The sequence below is a fragment of the Lynx canadensis genome, chromosome B2, assembly GCF_007474595.2.
Source record: "Lynx canadensis isolate LIC74 chromosome B2, mLynCan4.pri.v2, whole genome shotgun sequence".
Taxonomy (NCBI): Eukaryota; Metazoa; Chordata; class Mammalia; order Carnivora; family Felidae; genus Lynx; species Lynx canadensis.
Window position 1 is genome coordinate 143,982,433 of NC_044307.1, and position 18,463 is coordinate 144,000,895.

Sequence of the window (18,463 nt, forward strand, 5' to 3'; positions counted from 1 at the left end):
TGCTGTAACGTGGAGAGATTATGTGCATTGTTCTTGCTTGGGTGGAGGCCTGACCTTTGCTGCCTTTCTCCCCCTTTCCTCACACCCCCTTATTTACCTGATGAGTTTGGTGGTCGGCGTTGGGTAAGCGTGGGTTGCCCTTTGTGTGTCCTCCACTTGGGGGGAAGCCAGGCTCTAGAGAACACGTGGTCTGCTCAGTTCCTCTAGGCCTAAGTCATGTAGAGCCCAGGGCTGCTGGGCAGGACGGCCCACGTGATTCTAGGGCTCATTCCAGAATACTTACCCCATGTTCTCCAACATTCGCACCAGCAATAAGTATATTGGCCCCCCACTGCTTATTGTCATTCGTTTCCTAATTGGGTCAGTACTCGGGCCAGAAAGGGGGTGTGATTTATTGGGCCCTCCCACAAGACTCCTGTGGGACCTGGTGGTCTCTTCACTTGCATGCCAGGCTTCGCTCAGCTTCCAGCACCCGCGAGATGGGCTGGAGGTGGGACGGAGGGTGGGCTCCAGGCAAAGGAGCCCACGAGGACACGGAGCCGTGTGCCGTAAGCAGTGTCCCTGGTGAGAAGGCAGTGGTGCCCGTGGCTCCTACTCAAGTCTTCTGTCAGACACGACACGGGACAGGCAAGTAGTGGGAAGTGAGTCTGGCGAGACAAGACGGAGGAGTGGAAGAAGGAAGGGAGAAGAGAGCCCAGAGGGAGGGTGCCAGGCTCACAGGAGCGATGAACAGCGGTCGGGGGCTCAGGGGCGGTGGAGGAAACAAGTCAGCCTCCTGCTGGCCCCAGGCGCCTCAGGTGCTCCGAGAAGACAATCCACTCTGCTCGGTGACCACATATTGTGGAGTCTGGACAGGCAGCTCTGAGTTCCTCAAGGCTCTCAAAGCCTGGCCCCCTGGGCTGCACGGTGGGCACTGATCGGGGCAGATTTGATCCGTGTGGAGACACCGGTGGAAGGCCAGGCTGGATTCCCCTTCTGCAATAGCCCTGAAGTCACCGTCCTGCTCACTGCTCTCTGTTCAGCCACATGCTGAAGACTCTTGGAAGAGCCTGGTGGGTGTTCTGCCAGGCATAGCATCCAAACCATCTCGAGATACAGACTCCAGACCTCCCCAACAAAAATGACCAGCCACCCCTCTGCTCCCGTGCCACTGGCCACCACACGGGGTCACAGAAGGAGATGGACAAGTCTGAGCCGTGGGTGCTTTGTGAGGCTTCAGTATGAGCAGCGAGGCCTGGAGCTAGAGGCCCAATCACTCTTTGGTCGTCCATTCTTGAAGAGCCTACCTCTTGCCATCTCTTGTAAAATGGCTCTGTTTTGGTGACACGGGCCAAATTCTACCCAGAGTATCAGCAGAAGAGTGGAGTCTCTGTTTTTACGTCCTGAGACTGCAGGGGGCCTTTTTTAAGTGGGCACTTTTCACTGTGCTGAGCCTCTCACAGACACCACGCAGTAAGACGTCGGTCAGTGTGAACAAGCGTCTCATCTGAGTGGTTCTGCTGCCTCTTGATTTGCTCGGTCATGACCCCTGGCTCACCTGAGGGCAGAAGAAGGATTTGTTTGCTGCTTCAGCTTGAACAAATGTGGGACCTGAGGTCAAGGATGGCTCCGGCCTCAGCCTGATGAGCAGTGTGGACCTCCTGTGCCTCAGCTACACCGTGTTAGCTTTTGAATTTTGACCAAACAAAAATGTGTTGGACTTGCCGTCGTGAATGATCCCAGAGGCTGCCGTGAGGAAGAAGAGGTCTCCCTGGACGCTGGCTCCAGCACGGTTGGGAGGATGCCGTGTATTCCCGGGGAGATGTCGCAGCGGGCCTGTTGTGTTAGGAGATGCCCGTGTTCTCATTTTTACCAGAATTAGGGTTCTAATTCTGTTCATAAGCCAGATGCCATGAAAAGCGTGGTGCCTGCAGAGAACGGACAGAGTGCAAGCGGAGGCAGAGATGCGGGCACAGGAGGTGGGAAGTGCTGTGGTGGGCACCCAGGGCTCAGGGGCCAAGTCCCCTCCAGGGAGGCACAGTGGCCCCGGGCTAAGGAGGCGAGAGAACAGAGCAAGCACCAGAGCTCACGTGCGAGTGGGGCAGTAATGAAGGAGCGTGTGAGTTTGGGCTCCCTCAGGAAGTGAGGACAGACAAGTCTGAAGTCCAGACACCTGCGTTTCTGGTGAGTCACATGCCTGAGGTCAGGCTCTGTGGCTCTGAGGAGGGGCGGGGGTGCCTGGGGTCCCAGGGGGCACTGGGCTGGTGATGGTGGGATCAGTTTGGAAATTTCATTTCCAGACTATCAATAATCGGGCACAGAATGGAGTGTGTTGTGATACCAGTGAGGCTTCATTGCTTCTGTGAAGAACGAGTTGGTTGCTCCGTAGCCGGTACTTGGCTCTGGGCCCTGCTCCCTCCTCACCCAGAGGAGTAAAACTTGGGTGTTGGACTGACCACCTAGTCCATGACCTTGGGTGGGTCACCTTGTCCCCCTGATCCTGGTTGTTCATATGTGAAAAGGAGACTGTGAGAGTAGCTTCCTCATGGAACTTTTGTCGGGACTAAATGAGTAACTGATGGGACATGCCCAGCATGGCAGAGACAGACCCAGACACGTGAGCTGTCCCGGTTTACTCTTCCTTCATGATAATCTTGGGCCAAGTTTAGTGTGGAGAGCTTGCAAATCAAGAATCTGGGCATTAAAAACAGTCTCGGAACTTTAAGAAGTACATCGCAAATATGTAAAAACATCAATTGTGGGAAGTTACTCATTTCTTGGTGGCTCTTGATAAATGATGGGTCACATTTTTTATGTTTATTTATACGTGTTCCCGGGTTGTGAGGTTGGATGGCACAATTTTTCTTTGTTGACCTTGGGCTGCTTCCTTTGTCAATAGCACCAAGAAATTGATCCCCTGAAGGGACTTCTCTCTGGAAGCTTAGTTTGATGCTCTATGAATGTGAGGGTTACAAACTTGATTCTTCCCTTTTATAAAACATACATTTCAAAATTCTGTGGTAGAGTAAGATGTCAGAGCCTTAGCCTCAATAATAATTTATCATCCCAGCATGAGTTTTACCTGCTCTATCTCTCTCTGTAAGTATGTATGTATATGTATATATGTGTGTATATATACATATATATATTTGTATATACATATATATGTGTACATATATGTGTGTGTATATATATACATATATATATAGAGAGAGAGAGAGAGAGAGAGAGAGAGAAGAAGAGGGAGAGTGGAGGTGCTCAAAGATTGTCAAACATTGTCCGCTTTCCCTGAAACGTGATTAGTCTACAGCAGTTTAGTTTACATAAGTAGGTTTCTCCACGTGAGGTTTTTGAACACTGGTCTCCTTTTATGTTTAACTGCCATATTGTTTGTAAAAACAAAACGTTTGTTCTTCCCTTGCTGTGAAACTTTGCAATCCCTGAAAGCAGACCTCTAGTGTTACAGGTTTCTGTTAGGACCTCAGTGTCCCTTCTGCTAATTTGCTTAGGTATTACCTGATAAGATTGTTGTCTGCACTAGAAATATATCAAATTGCCTCATTTTTACTCTTGAGCTGATCAAGGCTGCTACAGGAAGCTCGGTCGGAAGAGCCTGGAGTTAGGCATTAGCAACTCTGGATTTGGAGACAACTTTGAGTTCTTCTTAGGGGCGTGGCTTTGGGCAAGTCAACCAATTTTTTTCATGGCTTTATGTCCTTATTTATAAAACAAGAAGGTCACATTGGAAGATAATGAATGAAGACTTCATCTGGGTCCCAGACTCTATGGTTCCAAGGTGCTTGAGAGTTACAAGTTTTATTTCATCATTGTATTTTTTTCACAAATAAAGTTTTCAAGTTTAGATTCAGTTGGATGCTAGTGGGCCCAATGTCCAATTAGGGGAGTGGGGTGGCGGGACCTAACTTAAAGAACAATCCAGAAATAAAGGGTATGTTTAAACTCTTACATTTGCTCTTAATAAATCTTTGGAGACTCAATTCTGAGGATGTTGGTTTCTAAGGGCCCAGCATGCTCTCTGGACTGCTAATTGGATACACTCACTGTTTTTTTCTTGCTTCCTTCTTTTCGATGACAGAAACAGAGTGACCCCTCTTTCTATTCTGGAGGTAAAAAAGAAATTGAGGGATTTCTGTGGGTAAAATATACTATTCTTTTCTTTTTTAAACACTGCTCACCTTTCTTCAATTTTGGTGAGATAGAAACCTACTTCTCAAGAATTATAGGTAACCGTCACTCCCACATTTTCTAACATAATAGTGTTCTTCTTGAGCCTAGTTCTTACAGTTCTTGGTCTCATCTTTAATTGTCTAGAAGAAATTGGAATGCCCCCAGAAAGCCAAGATTGGTGGTAGGGGTGGGAGACGCAGACAATGAGGGTGTGCATTCCGGAAAGCCAAGTGCAGAGCCTCATCCCTTGCCGGTTGGTCCACAGCCTCGGAGTCGGTGTATGTGGTCTCCCTGCAGTCCATGAACTCACAGGGGCAGAGTCAGCCTGTCTACAGGGCTGCCCTAACGAAACGGAAGATTTCAGGTATGTTTCCAAGGATGCACCTGCTCAAGTCATGGTCTGTGTGAATGAGGTCTTGTTTCCAAATGATGCTGGCTAAGCGACAAATTAACTGGGTGTCATTCAGTGTGAAGGTAACAACAGGGCTGGCTCGGCCACATTTCAGACAGAAGTGTGTTTCTTTTATACTCAGAGCCCACAGAGTTCTTCCAATGAAGCATATTTCTTTGTGTATTTTGAATGGCTTCTCTGTGCGGCAAATTTGCCGTGATAGAAGCAGCCAATCGTTTGTTCCATTTAAGGATCCAGTCTGATCCAACATCGGTGGCCCTTGGGGTCAGACTGTGAACAGAGAGGAGTAGGAGTAGGTGTGGAGGGGGCGGCATGCAAGATCTGTACTCATGCTTCATTTCAGCTAAAATCCCCGAAACACAGCATTGAGAAGAGGAAGAAAAGGTAGTAGAGGCTTTCTCATAGCCTGATCATTGGTCATTTACCAACAGAGGCTTTTTTCCTACGTCCATTCACAGGTGGTTTTTAATATTACTCACATACTAAGAAATTACACATACCTATTATGCATTCTGTGCCTTAACCTAAAGAGGCAAACCTGTAGCATGATTATTTTCATGAATTCACAATTTATTTGTGATTACAATAGTATATTGTGGAATAGACATTCTATTACTATGTATAATACAGTAATAGAATATACTATGTATAATATATGTATTATAATTTTATATCTGTGATGATTATGATTGCTTACACTGTGTAACAGAAGTCTCAAATACACGATGTGGCACTTTTATTTTTCATTATTTGTTGCTATAGAAGAAGTGTCTCCATCGCTTTTCTAACACGCTAATTATTTCCACCTTCCCCTATTTGTAGCATAAGCCGCATCCTTTTGAAATACCATCCCTTAAAGGTGAAAAGAAAAAAACAAAATAAAACCCCCAAGAGACTAAAAAGCAAAATTGAAACCTCTTAATCTTCATTTATGGTACAGATTGAACAGAACTTCACGAAGAACAGGCTTCGTGACTATAATGTATTCCACTGGAAATCTGCAAACTGAAATCTATTTTATGTCTGAGTGTAACTCTTAATCTGTCTTGAAACCACATTTTCTAAAATGCGAAGACATGGAACCCAGTGTGATTTGTGCAGTTGTTTGAGCCAGAATTTTGTTTCATGCCATGATCGCCAAGGAAATGCTCTGGCTTGACCTTTTCTCCCCCAAAACTTTTGCTTCCTGTAAAGATTGTGTGATTTCCCAGAAACTTACAGTATGTGTTAAGAAAACACTGAGTTGCTTGGAGAATCGTGGACCAGGGCAAAGCATCCCTTTTGTACTGTGCTATATGTCAGCTGGATTGGGCAGCTTTTCAAGTGAACTGCCCATTTCTTAGACTGTGTGTGAGAAGGACAAGAGTGGAGATTTTAGTTTATCTACATTAAGCATAAGCAATTTAAAAATTGTACAGCGTGATTAATGAACCCTGGGGGCCCAGAGGAACTCGGGGCAGAGCCTGTTGTAGAGACAGCCTCTAAGGTGTCCCGTTGTCATTCCAGAAGAGGATGACCTGGATGTGCCTGAAGACATCAACGTCCGGGTCATGTCATCCCAATCTGTGCTTGTAGCCTGGGTGGATCCTGTTTTGGAAAAACAGAAGAAAGTTGTTGCATCAAGGTACTTTTCCTTATTTCTTTGCCTTTAGGTATGAGAGATGTGGTTTTTCTGGTGCTCAAAAGACCTGTGTTTATTTGAATGACTGTATCTTCTGACATACATGGATGATGGCCTCTTCCCATAGCTGAATGGTCAACTATTCTCTGGCAGTCCAGCTAGTCTCGAGTGTGGTCACACACTTCCCACAGCTCAGATGCTATCATGGCCTCGTGTGTAATGCACACAGGAGGACCTCGCCTCTCACTTGCTCAGAGTTTTATCTTGTGTCTGGAAATTCCCTCGATTCCATCTCTTCCTTTGCCCCATTTGTGTTTTGCTTCGTCTCCTGACGATCTAGTTGTGCAGAGGGTGTGGGCCCATCTTAGAAGGAGTCTTCCCGTCCCTCCCATTACCCAGGAAAGGTTGGCAGGAGCAAGGATTTTTACACAGAGAGGTGGACATTTGTCAAATGCCTTGCACACTGTAGTTCTTCTTTAGACATTCTTCAGACACTGAATTTCTTTATGTCCAGCTCATTTGTGTACAGCAAAAGACAACTGTCTTGTCTCTTAAGCCACGATGTTATGCTCTTCAGATTTTTATACTGATTTGCAACAGCAGTAGAAGAAAAACCAATCATAAGGTTAAAATAATTTCTATGTTAAAAAAAGCCACTGGTGACAGCATTTCATGTTACTGGTAGGTTAATATAGCCATCAAAATTTTATGTGTTAAATGACGGAATAATTAATATTACCAAGAGAAAGCCAAAGATTTGGTAGCCACCAGGGCACTATGTATTAACTTTTGAACCTATCTACGACCAGGAAGAGTGAATGTCCTTTAAAAAAAATGAATGGAATCGAATGCTGAGATTATATACATATAATGTGTGTGTGTGTGTGTGTATATATGTATATATATATATACATATATACACACACCATTATTTGTATTAGATTTAGTTTCTGTCACTGTCTGTTAGTGAAAGAAAGAAAGAAAGAGGAAGAAAGAAAGAAAGAAAGAAAGAAAGAAAAGGAAGGAAGAGAGAGAGAGAGAGAAAGAAAGAAAGAGAAAGAAAGAAAGAAAGAAAGAGTAGAAGAAAGAAAGAAGAGGAAGGAAGGAAGGAAGGGAGAGAGAGAAAGAAAGAAAGAGACAGAAAGAAAGAAAGAAAGAAAGAGTAGAAGAAAGAAAGAAGAGGAAGGAAGGAAGGAAAAGAGAAAGAAAGAAAGAAAACCTAATAAGGAAGCACGCCGACTCCCTCTCCTGCCTCTCCATTCGCCTCTCCTCCTCGCTCGTCCCTCCGGCCTCCTCCTCCTCCTCTCCTCCTTCATCTTCTCTCCTCCCCCGTCCTCCCCTCCCCCCCTCCCTCCCTTTACCTCCCCTCCCCTTCCCTTCCTTCTTCCCCCTCCCCTCCTCCCTCCCTCCTCTCCCCCCCTCCCCCCTCCCTCCCCCTCCCTCCTTCCCTTCCTTCCTTCCTTCCTTCCTTCCTTCTCTCCCCCTCCCCCCTCCCTCCCTCCCCCATGCGCCAGAACCTAGCATAAGGTAACGACATCCGGATGCGTACTGCCACGACTACAGAACGAAGAAGAACATCCGACAGAAGAAAGAATCTGCTTCTTTTGAAGGACCTCAGAAGGGTCTAGTGATTCTCTCCCTAGCCATTTGGCCTCTCCCAACACAAAGCGTTCCTGATTACCACTGGACTTTGATTTCTAACATCTTGATGAAAACAAAAGAGGGCTTCAGTTTTCTTAGCAGGACTCTTATATTAATTGGTGAGCTGTGTCTGAAACTGAAGTCTTCATTATTAAATATAATGAATGGCCCCTTTTTAATGTTTCACATGCTTTCTACTGCAAAGTGGCTGCAAAGAAAATTTCTTGGAAAAGGAAGACACTAAGTGGCATTTGCAACTCTCAGAATGTTGAGGATGCCTTCTGCCTGACATTGTTACACCCTGTTTGCCCACACCATTTCTCTCTGTGATAATCACACAGTAGAGCTCCTTTTATAAGCTCCTCTATCCTGCTGTGTTTATTACACAGTTTTGCTCCTTCTCATAATGATAAGTCTACTCAAAACCACACGTTGTCTTTCCTCCTGATAACTGCTTTGGCATGAATTGGATCTTCTTGTCTTTCTTTTCTGGAGAACCAAGATACCTTGGGCTGTTCCAGTTTTTTAAAAAAAAATTTTTTTTAACGTTTATTTATTTTTGAGACAGAGACAGAGCATGAATGGGGGAGGGGTAGAGAGAGAGGGAGACACAGAATCCGAAGCAGGCTCCAGGCTCTGAGCTGTCAGCACAGAGCCCAACCCCGAGGCTCGAACTCGGGAACCATACGATCATGACCTGAGCCGAAGTCGGACGCTTAACTGACTGAGCCACCCAGGTGCCCCTGTTCCAGTTCCTAATATTGGCCTTTCCACACCACACACACACACACACACACACACACACACACACACTCACACTCACACATCTCTCATAAGGCACTTGCCTGGACAAAGCTGTCCCCCTTCTGTCTCTTCCCTTCTGAATCTCTGCTCGATCTTTTGATCTGTAAGACACTAATCTCCGTCTTTCCTGGCCTACTTTAGACACCTTTCCCTGGAACTTAAGAGTAAATTCTCTGACTTAATAACATAGTCAAAACTTTAGATTTTTCTCCTCTTTGATTTCTCTGCTTACCTCCAGAAGTCATTACTTATGGGGAAGGAAAAATAGCAATGAATCTAGCGTTCAGTTGCAGGGAATTGGTCAGCTGGGTGCGTGGCTGCCTTGTGTTTTCTTACAGACAGTACACCGTGCGCTATCGAGAAAAGGGGGAATCAGCAAGGTGGGATCACAAGCAGACCTCGAACAGACGTGTGTTGGTTGAGAACCTGATTCCAGACACCATGTATGAATTTGCAGTCCGTATTTCACAGGGTGAAAGAGATGGCAAATGGAGTACATCTGTCTTCCAGAGAACACCAGAATCTGGTCTGTATTTAAAACAGAGAGAGAGAGAGAGAGAGAGAGAGAGAGAGAGAGAGAGAGCAAGAGAGCGCACAAACGGGGGAGGGGCAGAGAGAGAGGGAGACACAGAGTCCAACACAGGCTCTAGGCTCTAAGCTGTCAGCACAGAGCCCGACGCAGGGCTGGAACCCACGAGCCATGAAATCATGACCTGAGCCAAATTTGGATGCTTAACCGACTGAGCCACCCAGACGCCCCAGCAGAGGCAGTTTTTAAAGTAACATTACTCCGAAATCTTGGAAGTGTTTCTATGTATGAATGCAAAGAAGTTCAGGAACCGTTCCCTTGGATCTGTGTTTTATCCTTCACTGGCCATTTTCATTAGCATGTTAGTCTGACATGTGGAGCACATTACATCCTAGGATAGAGAATAATTAGGAATCACTACTTCTTCGTGAATGCCCCTGGGTAATGCCTGGCTCTGGAGGGTAGGAGAGACTCTTCCTTCCTAAGGCTGAGGTTGTGTTTGATCCTGGGGGAAAATTCTGCTCTGTATCAATTATTTTTTAAAACTATGTCTTTAAAACCTTTATGAGAAAGAAGTTTGAACTGGATTTTAGTCTTCTTTATATATTTCAATATTCAGCAATGAGAGGAATTCTGAAATTCTAAAAGCATTTCCCTAGATAAGTCTAAACTCACTACATAAGTTGGTAGCACTGACATAAATCACTATATTACACTAAGAGTAATGAGAGTGTAGATTTTTCTCTCGTGTATAATAAAAATTAACACAGTATTGCTTCAGTGAAAAATCTGTATGTAGGACCACATGTCATACACTTGTTGAATATCCATAAGGGCATTTTTAAACCTTGGGTCCTTGTTCTTTTGTAGCTCCTACAACAGCTCCTGAAAACTTGAACGTCTGGCCAGTCAATGGCAAATCTACAGCTGTCACTGTCGCTTGGGATGCACTGCCTGAGACCGAAGGGAAAGTGAAAGGTAGGAACCTCATTATTTAAGGTATAAGGTGCCCACCACAGCAAAGTACTCCAAACAGAGATGTGTCCGTTGACTCTGATGAACACCAGTTCTAATAATAGCAGGATCGGTGACTGGAAAAGCAATAGGGAACAGCGTACGCTTGTGGGGCGCTAACCCAATGGACAAGGGTATTTCATGCAGGGTTTTCATTGTCAGGAAGGTGCAGGTAGTCGTGAAGATGACTTTCCATCTTCCCTATCCACAGGGAATTTGGTGCTGCTATCAGGAGGGATGTTTTTGATTGTGTGGGTGTGACAGCCTAACCTTTATCCATATAAGCCTCACCTTGTGTTTCATGCTAGGGGTCTTTTCATTGTACCAGGAAGATCATGGAACGTAGAAGTGAGTTGGAACCCTGTGGGACCACAAATATCTTGAATGAGACCATAAATACTTAATGGGTTTGAAAATCAAGTAATGAGGGGCGCCTGGGTGGCGCAGTCGGTTAAGCGTCCGACTTCAGCCAGGTCACGATCTCGCAGTCCGTGAGTTCGAGCCCCGCGTCGGGCTCTGGGCTGATGGCTCAGAGCCTGGAGCCTGTTTCCGATTCTGTGTCTCCCTCTCTCTCTGCCCCTCCCCCGTTCATGCTCTGTCTCTCCTGTCTCTCTCTGTCCCAAAAATAAATAAACGTTGGAAAAAAAAAAAAAAAAAAAAAAGAAAATCAAGTAATGAAATAAAATTAAAAAATGGATTTTTTCCTATTTTTCAGCCTTTTTAATTATTATTATTATTTTTTTGGCTGAGGAAAAATAAACTATGACCTTAGAAAAAAACACAGAAGATGAAAAGAAAATAGAATAAAATATTCACAACTAGTTAAATTTAAAAATTGTTGACAATGTTAAAGAAAGCACAAATCATTTTTTTTCTTTCTTTTTTTTTTTTTTTTTTTTAATTTATTTGGAGAGAGAGAGCACGAGCGGGATAGGGACAGAGAGAGAGGGAGAGAGAGAGAATCCGAGGCAGGTTCCACACTGTCAGTGCAGAGCCCAATGTAGGGCTCAAACTCACAAACCTAGAGATCATGACCTGAGCTGGAATCAAGAGTCCAAGGCTTAACAGACTGAGCCACCCAGGCATCCCACAAATCACTTCTTTTTAATGTAAAAATATTTAAGAACCTTTCGGAAGTCTGTTGGAGATATTTTAAAAGGCTATATGGAGATTCCCCCCTGACAGTGCCTATATAAATGCACCCTAAGGGTACGTTTTATTGTTATTTGATTTTAGAAGACAACTTAAGTCTGTCCAGAATACTCTGACAAGTTTGTGTAAGCTTAAAGAAATAGAGACAGTTATTGCTAATCTCCTTTGAGGATTTCTTAATTAAAAAACTGAAAAGTTCTCTTGTATACAACTGTAAGTTGTCTTTGCGGACCTGTAAGGTTGTCCGTGGGACAAATAGAAGTTAAGGAAGGTAGATGTGGGGCAGTAGTTTCTAAACTTACTGCTTTCTCACTTCGCAGTTTTTAAAGAATATATTATACTGTTCTTGCTCATTTTTTTTTTCCAGTGGAATAAATCAGAAGCAAATGAAGAGAAGAAAGTTGGCCCTTTTAATCATCCTTTTTATGACAGTTTGAGCTTTGGCTGTATTATTGTTGTGATGCTGAAAAGGATTGTGAAAATTGTGTAAATACGTTTTTTGGCTGACTACTTTTGTTAGTTATGAAAAAAAAGTCAATTGTTCCTCTTTTCATGACTTTATTACCATGCTACTTATTTGTTTTCTTTCCCTCTCCCACATCTTAGTTTATATTTATAGCTCTTTGGCAAATGAAGCTCCCTCGTAGTCAATGAAATATTTTCAGAAATAATAATAGCTACTGAGTTTTTGTGTCCAAAAGAACTCATGTATCTTAACCCTGTTAGGTGGTTTTAATAAAGGTGTGGTGGTGGGACTGAAAATTCATAATTACACTGGGGAATTTATATGTATGAGAAATAGAAGACATAATAGAAGAATATACTTCGACATGGTTACATTTTTTCCAGATGAATTCATAAAAAAAATCTGTATGACAATATTTTATAGCAGTGGGTTCTTTTAGTTCTTACTTGTGACCACCACAAATGACTAGTTTGCTCATTTTCAAAGAGAAAAGAATGTTTGGGTGTTTTGTTTTGTTTTGTTTTGTTTCTGGACAAATGCTACAAAAGCATTTTCAGTTGAAGTTTTTTAATTAACATACTTTTTAAAGATTAGATATCAGGGAAAAGAAAAGGTCTTCTGTGCTCCTCTATGTAGGATGTAGATAGTATGACAGTCGCTTAGCTTTTCTGTGATCCCAATTATTTTTTGTGGTTAGTGCATCCTCCCATTAATGTGATGAGTTCACTGGGAGGAAAACAGACCTGACAGTTTTTAGTTGAGGGTGGAAATTCTGCTTTAAAACATGGCTTCTTTACGTTAGAGTATTTCCACATAAGCATAGAGATATATTAGTTCCTTGGACTGAATTTGCTCTGATTTTCAAAGTTTAAGGACATTACATGTTTGTACGTGTCTATAAATATCACTGATTCAAGATGGAAACATTAGACATCACATAAATCTATGAACTAGCAACTTTTCCCCATAGTATTAAATACTGTGAAATGCCCTTATATTAAGACTGTAATTCCTACAAAGGTGAAATTCTGCTCCAAGTATAGAATTTATCTGGCCTAAGACGCAAATAAAAATAGCTCAAACGAACACACTGAGGCTGTTAAAGGTGGCAGCAATTGAGATTCAGTTCCTACAGTTGTCATTTCTCCCATGGCTGCTTCTACTCAGGGTATATTAATGTGACATAGTAAGTTAGCAAAAAGCACAATGAAGAAAAAGTCCCAACGCAGCGTAAATAGTTTGGGTAAGTTGTATGAAGACTGGCCTCCTGGGTTCCATGTGTTTAATTTGCTAAAAATGGAAAATTGCCTGCTAAACCCTCCATGACCCTGTCTGGTAGCCCGAATGAACGCTAGTTCACCTTCCACTGTCTTTATGCTCCAGCTGCTGACTCGGCGTGCATTGCTGGAGTATTAATTTTAGTAATGCACGTTCTAATTCATCCTGCCCATACAGTCTGTCTGCTGGACACAGGACTGTTTTCAGTTTCCTCCTTCCAACCGTCTGCCAAATCATTTCAGAATACATTCTTTCATACGCCCCGGCTCTCAAACCATTTGGAGCAAAGTCCCTCACCTATCCTGGAGAGACTACTTCTGCCCTAGTGGATGGTCTGCAGCCTGGGGAACGCTATCTTTTCAAAATCCGGGCCGCAAACAGGAGAGGACTGGGGCCTCACTCCAAAGCCTTCATTGTCGCTATGCCAACAAGTAAGCACCGTGTGTCTGTGCCTCTCTCTCTCTTCATTACTGCTGTGGTGTGTTACTTTGAATCATGCCCTTGGGTTTAGTGCTGCTCTGTTGATGATTTGGGGGGCTAAATTTGCCTATTGATTTCTAAAATATCTTTGTTGTTCCTTTAGAAATTAGTCTCCCCGGAGACTAAAATATTATTGATTGCTAGTAACATGAATTGCTATTACAATATTACAATAACACGAACGTATTAATTATGTGATTAACCTCATATCACTGTATAATTTAGGGCTTGTGATGACACGGGAAGAACATTTTTGCAGGTGTGATGTGACATTTTTATGTGTTAGCTCTCCTCAATTTCTAAATAGCACTGAAAATTTTTAGTTTGTGTTCCATTGTTTTGGAGTGCAGCTTTAGTGGGAAGAATTTTAAGTACCTTGTGTGTCTGACCACTCTGAAAATTAATAAAACCCAAAATTGGAGTGAGGCTTTTGGACTGGATTTTCTTTTCTGTTTCCCCGTATTGACACCCAATATCGGTAGCTGTCTCCTTCACTGTGATGTGAGGATGGCTCCAGAGTGTATACTATAATATTCAACCATTCTGTGCTGGAAAAAGTGAAATGGATGAGGTTTGCTCCCTCCGGGTCCTCCATTGCCATATACATTCTCCTTCTCTCCCCGCATCCCTTCCTACATTCAACCCTGCTGTCAAGAAAGGGTAAATTGTAGGGTACGTGTCATATAATGTTTGCCTACACGAGGAGCCTTTTTAGCTTAGACCTTATTTTGAGATTGCAAACGTATCTATTATTAAAGGGATTTTAAGTAAGAAGGAGGAAGCAAGTACCCGCATGTTAGGGGCGGGGAATAGGGAACACTTTGTAATGTCTCAAAAATTACAAATTTGTTGCTCACCCTTCACCTGCACATCACACACAGCACATCCCCATTTGGTCTTGAGTGTAGATCATTCAACATTTTGTACCAAGCTTATGTGTATTTCTTGCCTACATCGCTAAGAGTGGCTGTAATACATCTGTAATATCCTGACAGTTATGTTAAGAAAATCCTACATAAGATCTTGCATTGCCAAAATCAAGGATTACTTACAAGTACTCCTTTCAAAATGCCTGAAGTAATAAGCTATGACATAACTTGATTCAACTTCTAGAAATGTAATACAATTTGCTAGGACTACTATATCTTTACTTAAAACAAAAGAGGTGTTTAGGAGAGATTGCCATAATGTGGAAAATGTGTCCAATGTCTAAAGAATGAGAAATTACAATGACTAATTATAAATGCCTTCACACGGTCATGTTAAATGCTCACCGCATGTGGCACAGCTTTCAAATCTTTTTTGACGGCAAAATCTTTGAAATCTATTATAGCTGGTTCTGGCGTGTCCGATGTGCAGAAAACCCACGCAGAGGATAACTGGAAGCCTGAAAAGCCGGAGATGTCTCCCAAAGCTCCCACTTCCTCAAAACACACTCATTTGCCTGTTTCTCCCCGAGGCAGAAATGTCAAGAATCCTCTTCTTGACTTGAAGAACAAAATATTGGCTAACGGTGGGGTGCCCAGGAAACCCCAGGTTCACTCCAAGAAGACTGCAGTTTTAGATCTTCAGTCGACAGAAATCACCGGCGAGGAGGAGCTGGATTCTCGGGGAGACCCACCAACCACGTCCTCGGAGACTCAAGACCAGAAGCCACAGCAGAGGCCACCAAGTAGATCTGTCCCCCCAGCCCTTGCTCCTGGAAGGACTCCAGCCAGAGCTCACACACTAGCGCTGCCCCGAAAGGAAAGTGTAGACAGGGCTCCCTACCCTCGTCCAGGGGCCTCCCCTTCCGCGCCAGCCTCGTCTGCACCCCACACGCCCACTGAGGGCAGCCCTCACCGCCCTTCAGGGGGGCCCTTCCCCAACCTGCCCTCCAGCTCTGCTGACAATGACTCGGTGGGCCTAGAGGAGGAAGAGCCAGCCGCAGGCTCCCCGGCCCCCAAGGACACCGCTTCCCAGCGGCCGCCTCCCAAGAGCCCCACCCACGCTCGGCCAGCCGTGTGGCCCAGCCGCCAGGCCCCCTCCAGCGCCCTGCGGGACAGGAGCCCTGCGCACCACGGCACAAAACCAGCCTTGCCCGCTCGGAGGGCACCCCATTTGGGGGATAGGGAGGAAAATTCAGACGCTTCAGTCCCACCGTCCAAACTTTCTCCTCCCCAGGGAGGGTCATCTCGGGTTTTGCCCCCTGAACCACACCCCGGAGCTCCACTGTCCAGGGGCTGGAAGGCTGGGCACGACACCCCAGCTACCAAGTCCAGTGTGCCATCACAGTCCAAGTCGTCCTCGTCTTCTGGTGTCTCCTCAAGGACACAGGCCTCTGAAGGAGGAGATGCCTCTGATGGTGCTGGTGACAACGATACAGAAGATAAAGGCAGGCAGGCTGAGGCCACGGCTCCCACGTTCCGGGCCCGGCTGCCAGCGGGTCCGCCTGTCTCTGGGCATTTCAGTTTGTTCAGAAACAAGCCCTTTGCTGCCCACACGAGATATCCCAGCCGGTTTGGCAGCGGCCGAGGACTCCGGCTGCATCCCTCCAGCTCCCCACCGTCCACCGTGTCCCCCCGAGTTCACTCGAGGGTGAATTCTCAGTCAGCTGCTGACCATACGCACGGCTCGAGTATCCACAGAGACGGCGCGGAGAGTGAAGCAGAGGAGGAGAAGCCGCTTCCCGCCACCGTGGTACACGACCACGTGTCCTCCTCCTCCTCCTCCTCCTCCTCCTCCTCCTCCTCCTCCTCCAGGCAGCCTTCCTCCCTGGGTGTGGATCACCTCAGAAGAAGCCCGCAGAGAGGGGTGAGCGCTCAGCGGAAGGAGCCCCTGGCGGAGAACCCCAAGTCCGCGGGCACTGTGGCAGGTGCCCATCCTCAGGGCAAAGCCCTGCCCCCCAAGGCGCAGGATGTTCAGCAGAGCACAGACGTGGCTGTGGAGCGCGGCTACCCCAAAGCGCAACTGGCCCCCGCTCGGCGGTCACAGCACCACCCCGGGGCCAGCGTGCCTTCCTCCGAGGTCTCCGTGGCGCAGCCACAGCCCCGTGGTCCCCAGAACAAGGAGATGGGGCGTCTGCCGGCCAACCCCCAGCCCGAGCGTCCCCACCCCGCGGCGCAGGAAAGCGCCTCTTTCTCGGACCCCTACGCGGCCAGAGGCAGTCAGTCCCCTCACACGGCCAACTCCCGAGGGGTGCTCCCCACGTCTCCCCACAATCGCAACGAGGATTCCGAGGGCCGATCTGGCGGAACCCCCCACGACGGCGCAGAAGCAGCGGCCCGGGCCAGGGAGGCCACCGCATCCCTTCCCAAGCACAGCCAGCTGGAGGCTCAGGCAGGAGGTGCGGGCGACAGTCACCTCCGCAGACCCCCGGTCTCCCCGCCGAGGCCCGGCAGCCCCCGCCCCCACCCCCTCGCCCGCCCCAGGGGCCCGGGCCGGTTGGGGCCCCAGGCTGTGGGGAAGAAGGACCCAGCCTCCCCGTCCAAACGCCAGCCCCTGCCGTCTAAATCTCAGCAGTCCGTCTCGGCAGAGGAGGACGACGAAGACGCGATGTTTTTTAAAGGAGCAAAGGACAAGGACCCTCTGTCTTCCTCTGTTCTAAAGTGGCCCTCCTCCTCCAGCCCCAGGGGCGGCAAATACGCAGATGGGAACAGCGCTAAGGACAAGACTGAGCCCCTCGTTGTGCCCGCGCCTCCCAGGGTGAGCTCCCCCCAGGACGAGAACGACACTCCAGTGCAGCGTCCTCCCCCTCCAGGCAGCCCCCCGAGAGCCCCACACCTCCCGCCCCGACCCCCCCACCGCAGCCCGGCCACCGCAGGCCCCGCCGCCCGGGTGCGGTTCACCACCCGCGCCCCTCCGGCCTATACTGCCACCACCCCCATGCTCTCCTTGCGCCAGCGCATGATGAACTCCAGGTTCCGGAACCCTCTGGCCCGCCAGCCTGTGAGGCCCCCTACCAGGCCAGGTAATGTGCTTTTAACTTAACATTCTCATTGTGGCTCTCAGTAGCGTTCCTAGCAATTTTGAGAGGCTTTCATTTTACCTTATGGAGCGTCCACTGTGTCCCCGCACTGTGCTAAGGGCTTTGCAGACGGAAGGTGATTTCATCCTCTTAACCTTGCTTCTTGCCTTGTTTCTCCTGGTTTTCGGATGAGGAAGCTAGGGCTCTGGGATCTGAGTGGTTTGCCCGAGGTCAGACAGCTTCCCATCCCAGACGTGGATTCCCCACCCCCCCCCCAACCCTGCCCCTGCCGTTCCTTTGTCACATGCTGCCTCTTTGAATTCCTGAACATATGCTCTTAATCCGTGAAAATGTGTCACGGTTGTGATGCCAGACTCGGGTTCCTGTGTTGTAGGTTATTTTTAGTCCTTCACCTGCCAGGGTAGATTTAAAGAATCCACAGTAAGGAATTGGGTACCTGTGTAGGCTTGACCTCGTTCTTGTTGATTCTCAACTTAACACACCCTGGGACAGACTCCGATGTGTCGCTTCGACTTTGCAGTCAGTGAATGTTGTTTAAAACTTCAGGAAAAAAAAAATGCATGTTAAGGATGATTGTCACACAGAGGAGTAACGGGCAGATGTGTGACTTACATTGAGAACAGAATGCAGACAGCTATGAATTAGAGTCTGCGTGGACCCCAGGGCAGAATCCTTGCTTGGAATTTGGGCATGATGGACGATTCTTGAAAGAATGTATTAGTGTTTGTTAGTCTGTACTATGTATTGTTAGTTTGGCCCACTGTAAAGACATAGAACAATGCACCATGGAGAGGTCAGTTTTCTATTAAAATGGACTATTTTAAGCAATTCTAAGACCTTGATAATAGATGTGAAATCCACATTCCCTGGTGGGTAGCAGAATTTCCATAAATATTTAATTTTCATTAACTATTTGAGCAAGAAAAATAAGT

At 46.4% G+C, this 18,463-nt stretch overlaps 1 protein-coding gene across 1 annotated transcript in view; it reads left to right on the forward strand.

Annotated features, from left to right (window-relative positions):
• FNDC1 (fibronectin type III domain containing 1) overlaps positions 1-18,463 on the forward strand; it is an 80,280-nt gene that overhangs the window by 20,103 nt on the left and 41,714 nt on the right. Inside the window, exons 5-10 of the mRNA XM_032593271.1 lie at positions 4,433-4,531; positions 6,086-6,203; positions 8,984-9,171; positions 10,045-10,152; positions 13,327-13,515; positions 14,898-17,513. Coding sequence (XP_032449162.1) covers positions 4,433-4,531; positions 6,086-6,203; positions 8,984-9,171; positions 10,045-10,152; positions 13,327-13,515; positions 14,898-17,513 — 3,318 coding nt within the window. The remainder of the gene's footprint in view (positions 1-4,432; positions 4,532-6,085; positions 6,204-8,983; positions 9,172-10,044; positions 10,153-13,326; positions 13,516-14,897; positions 17,514-18,463) is intronic.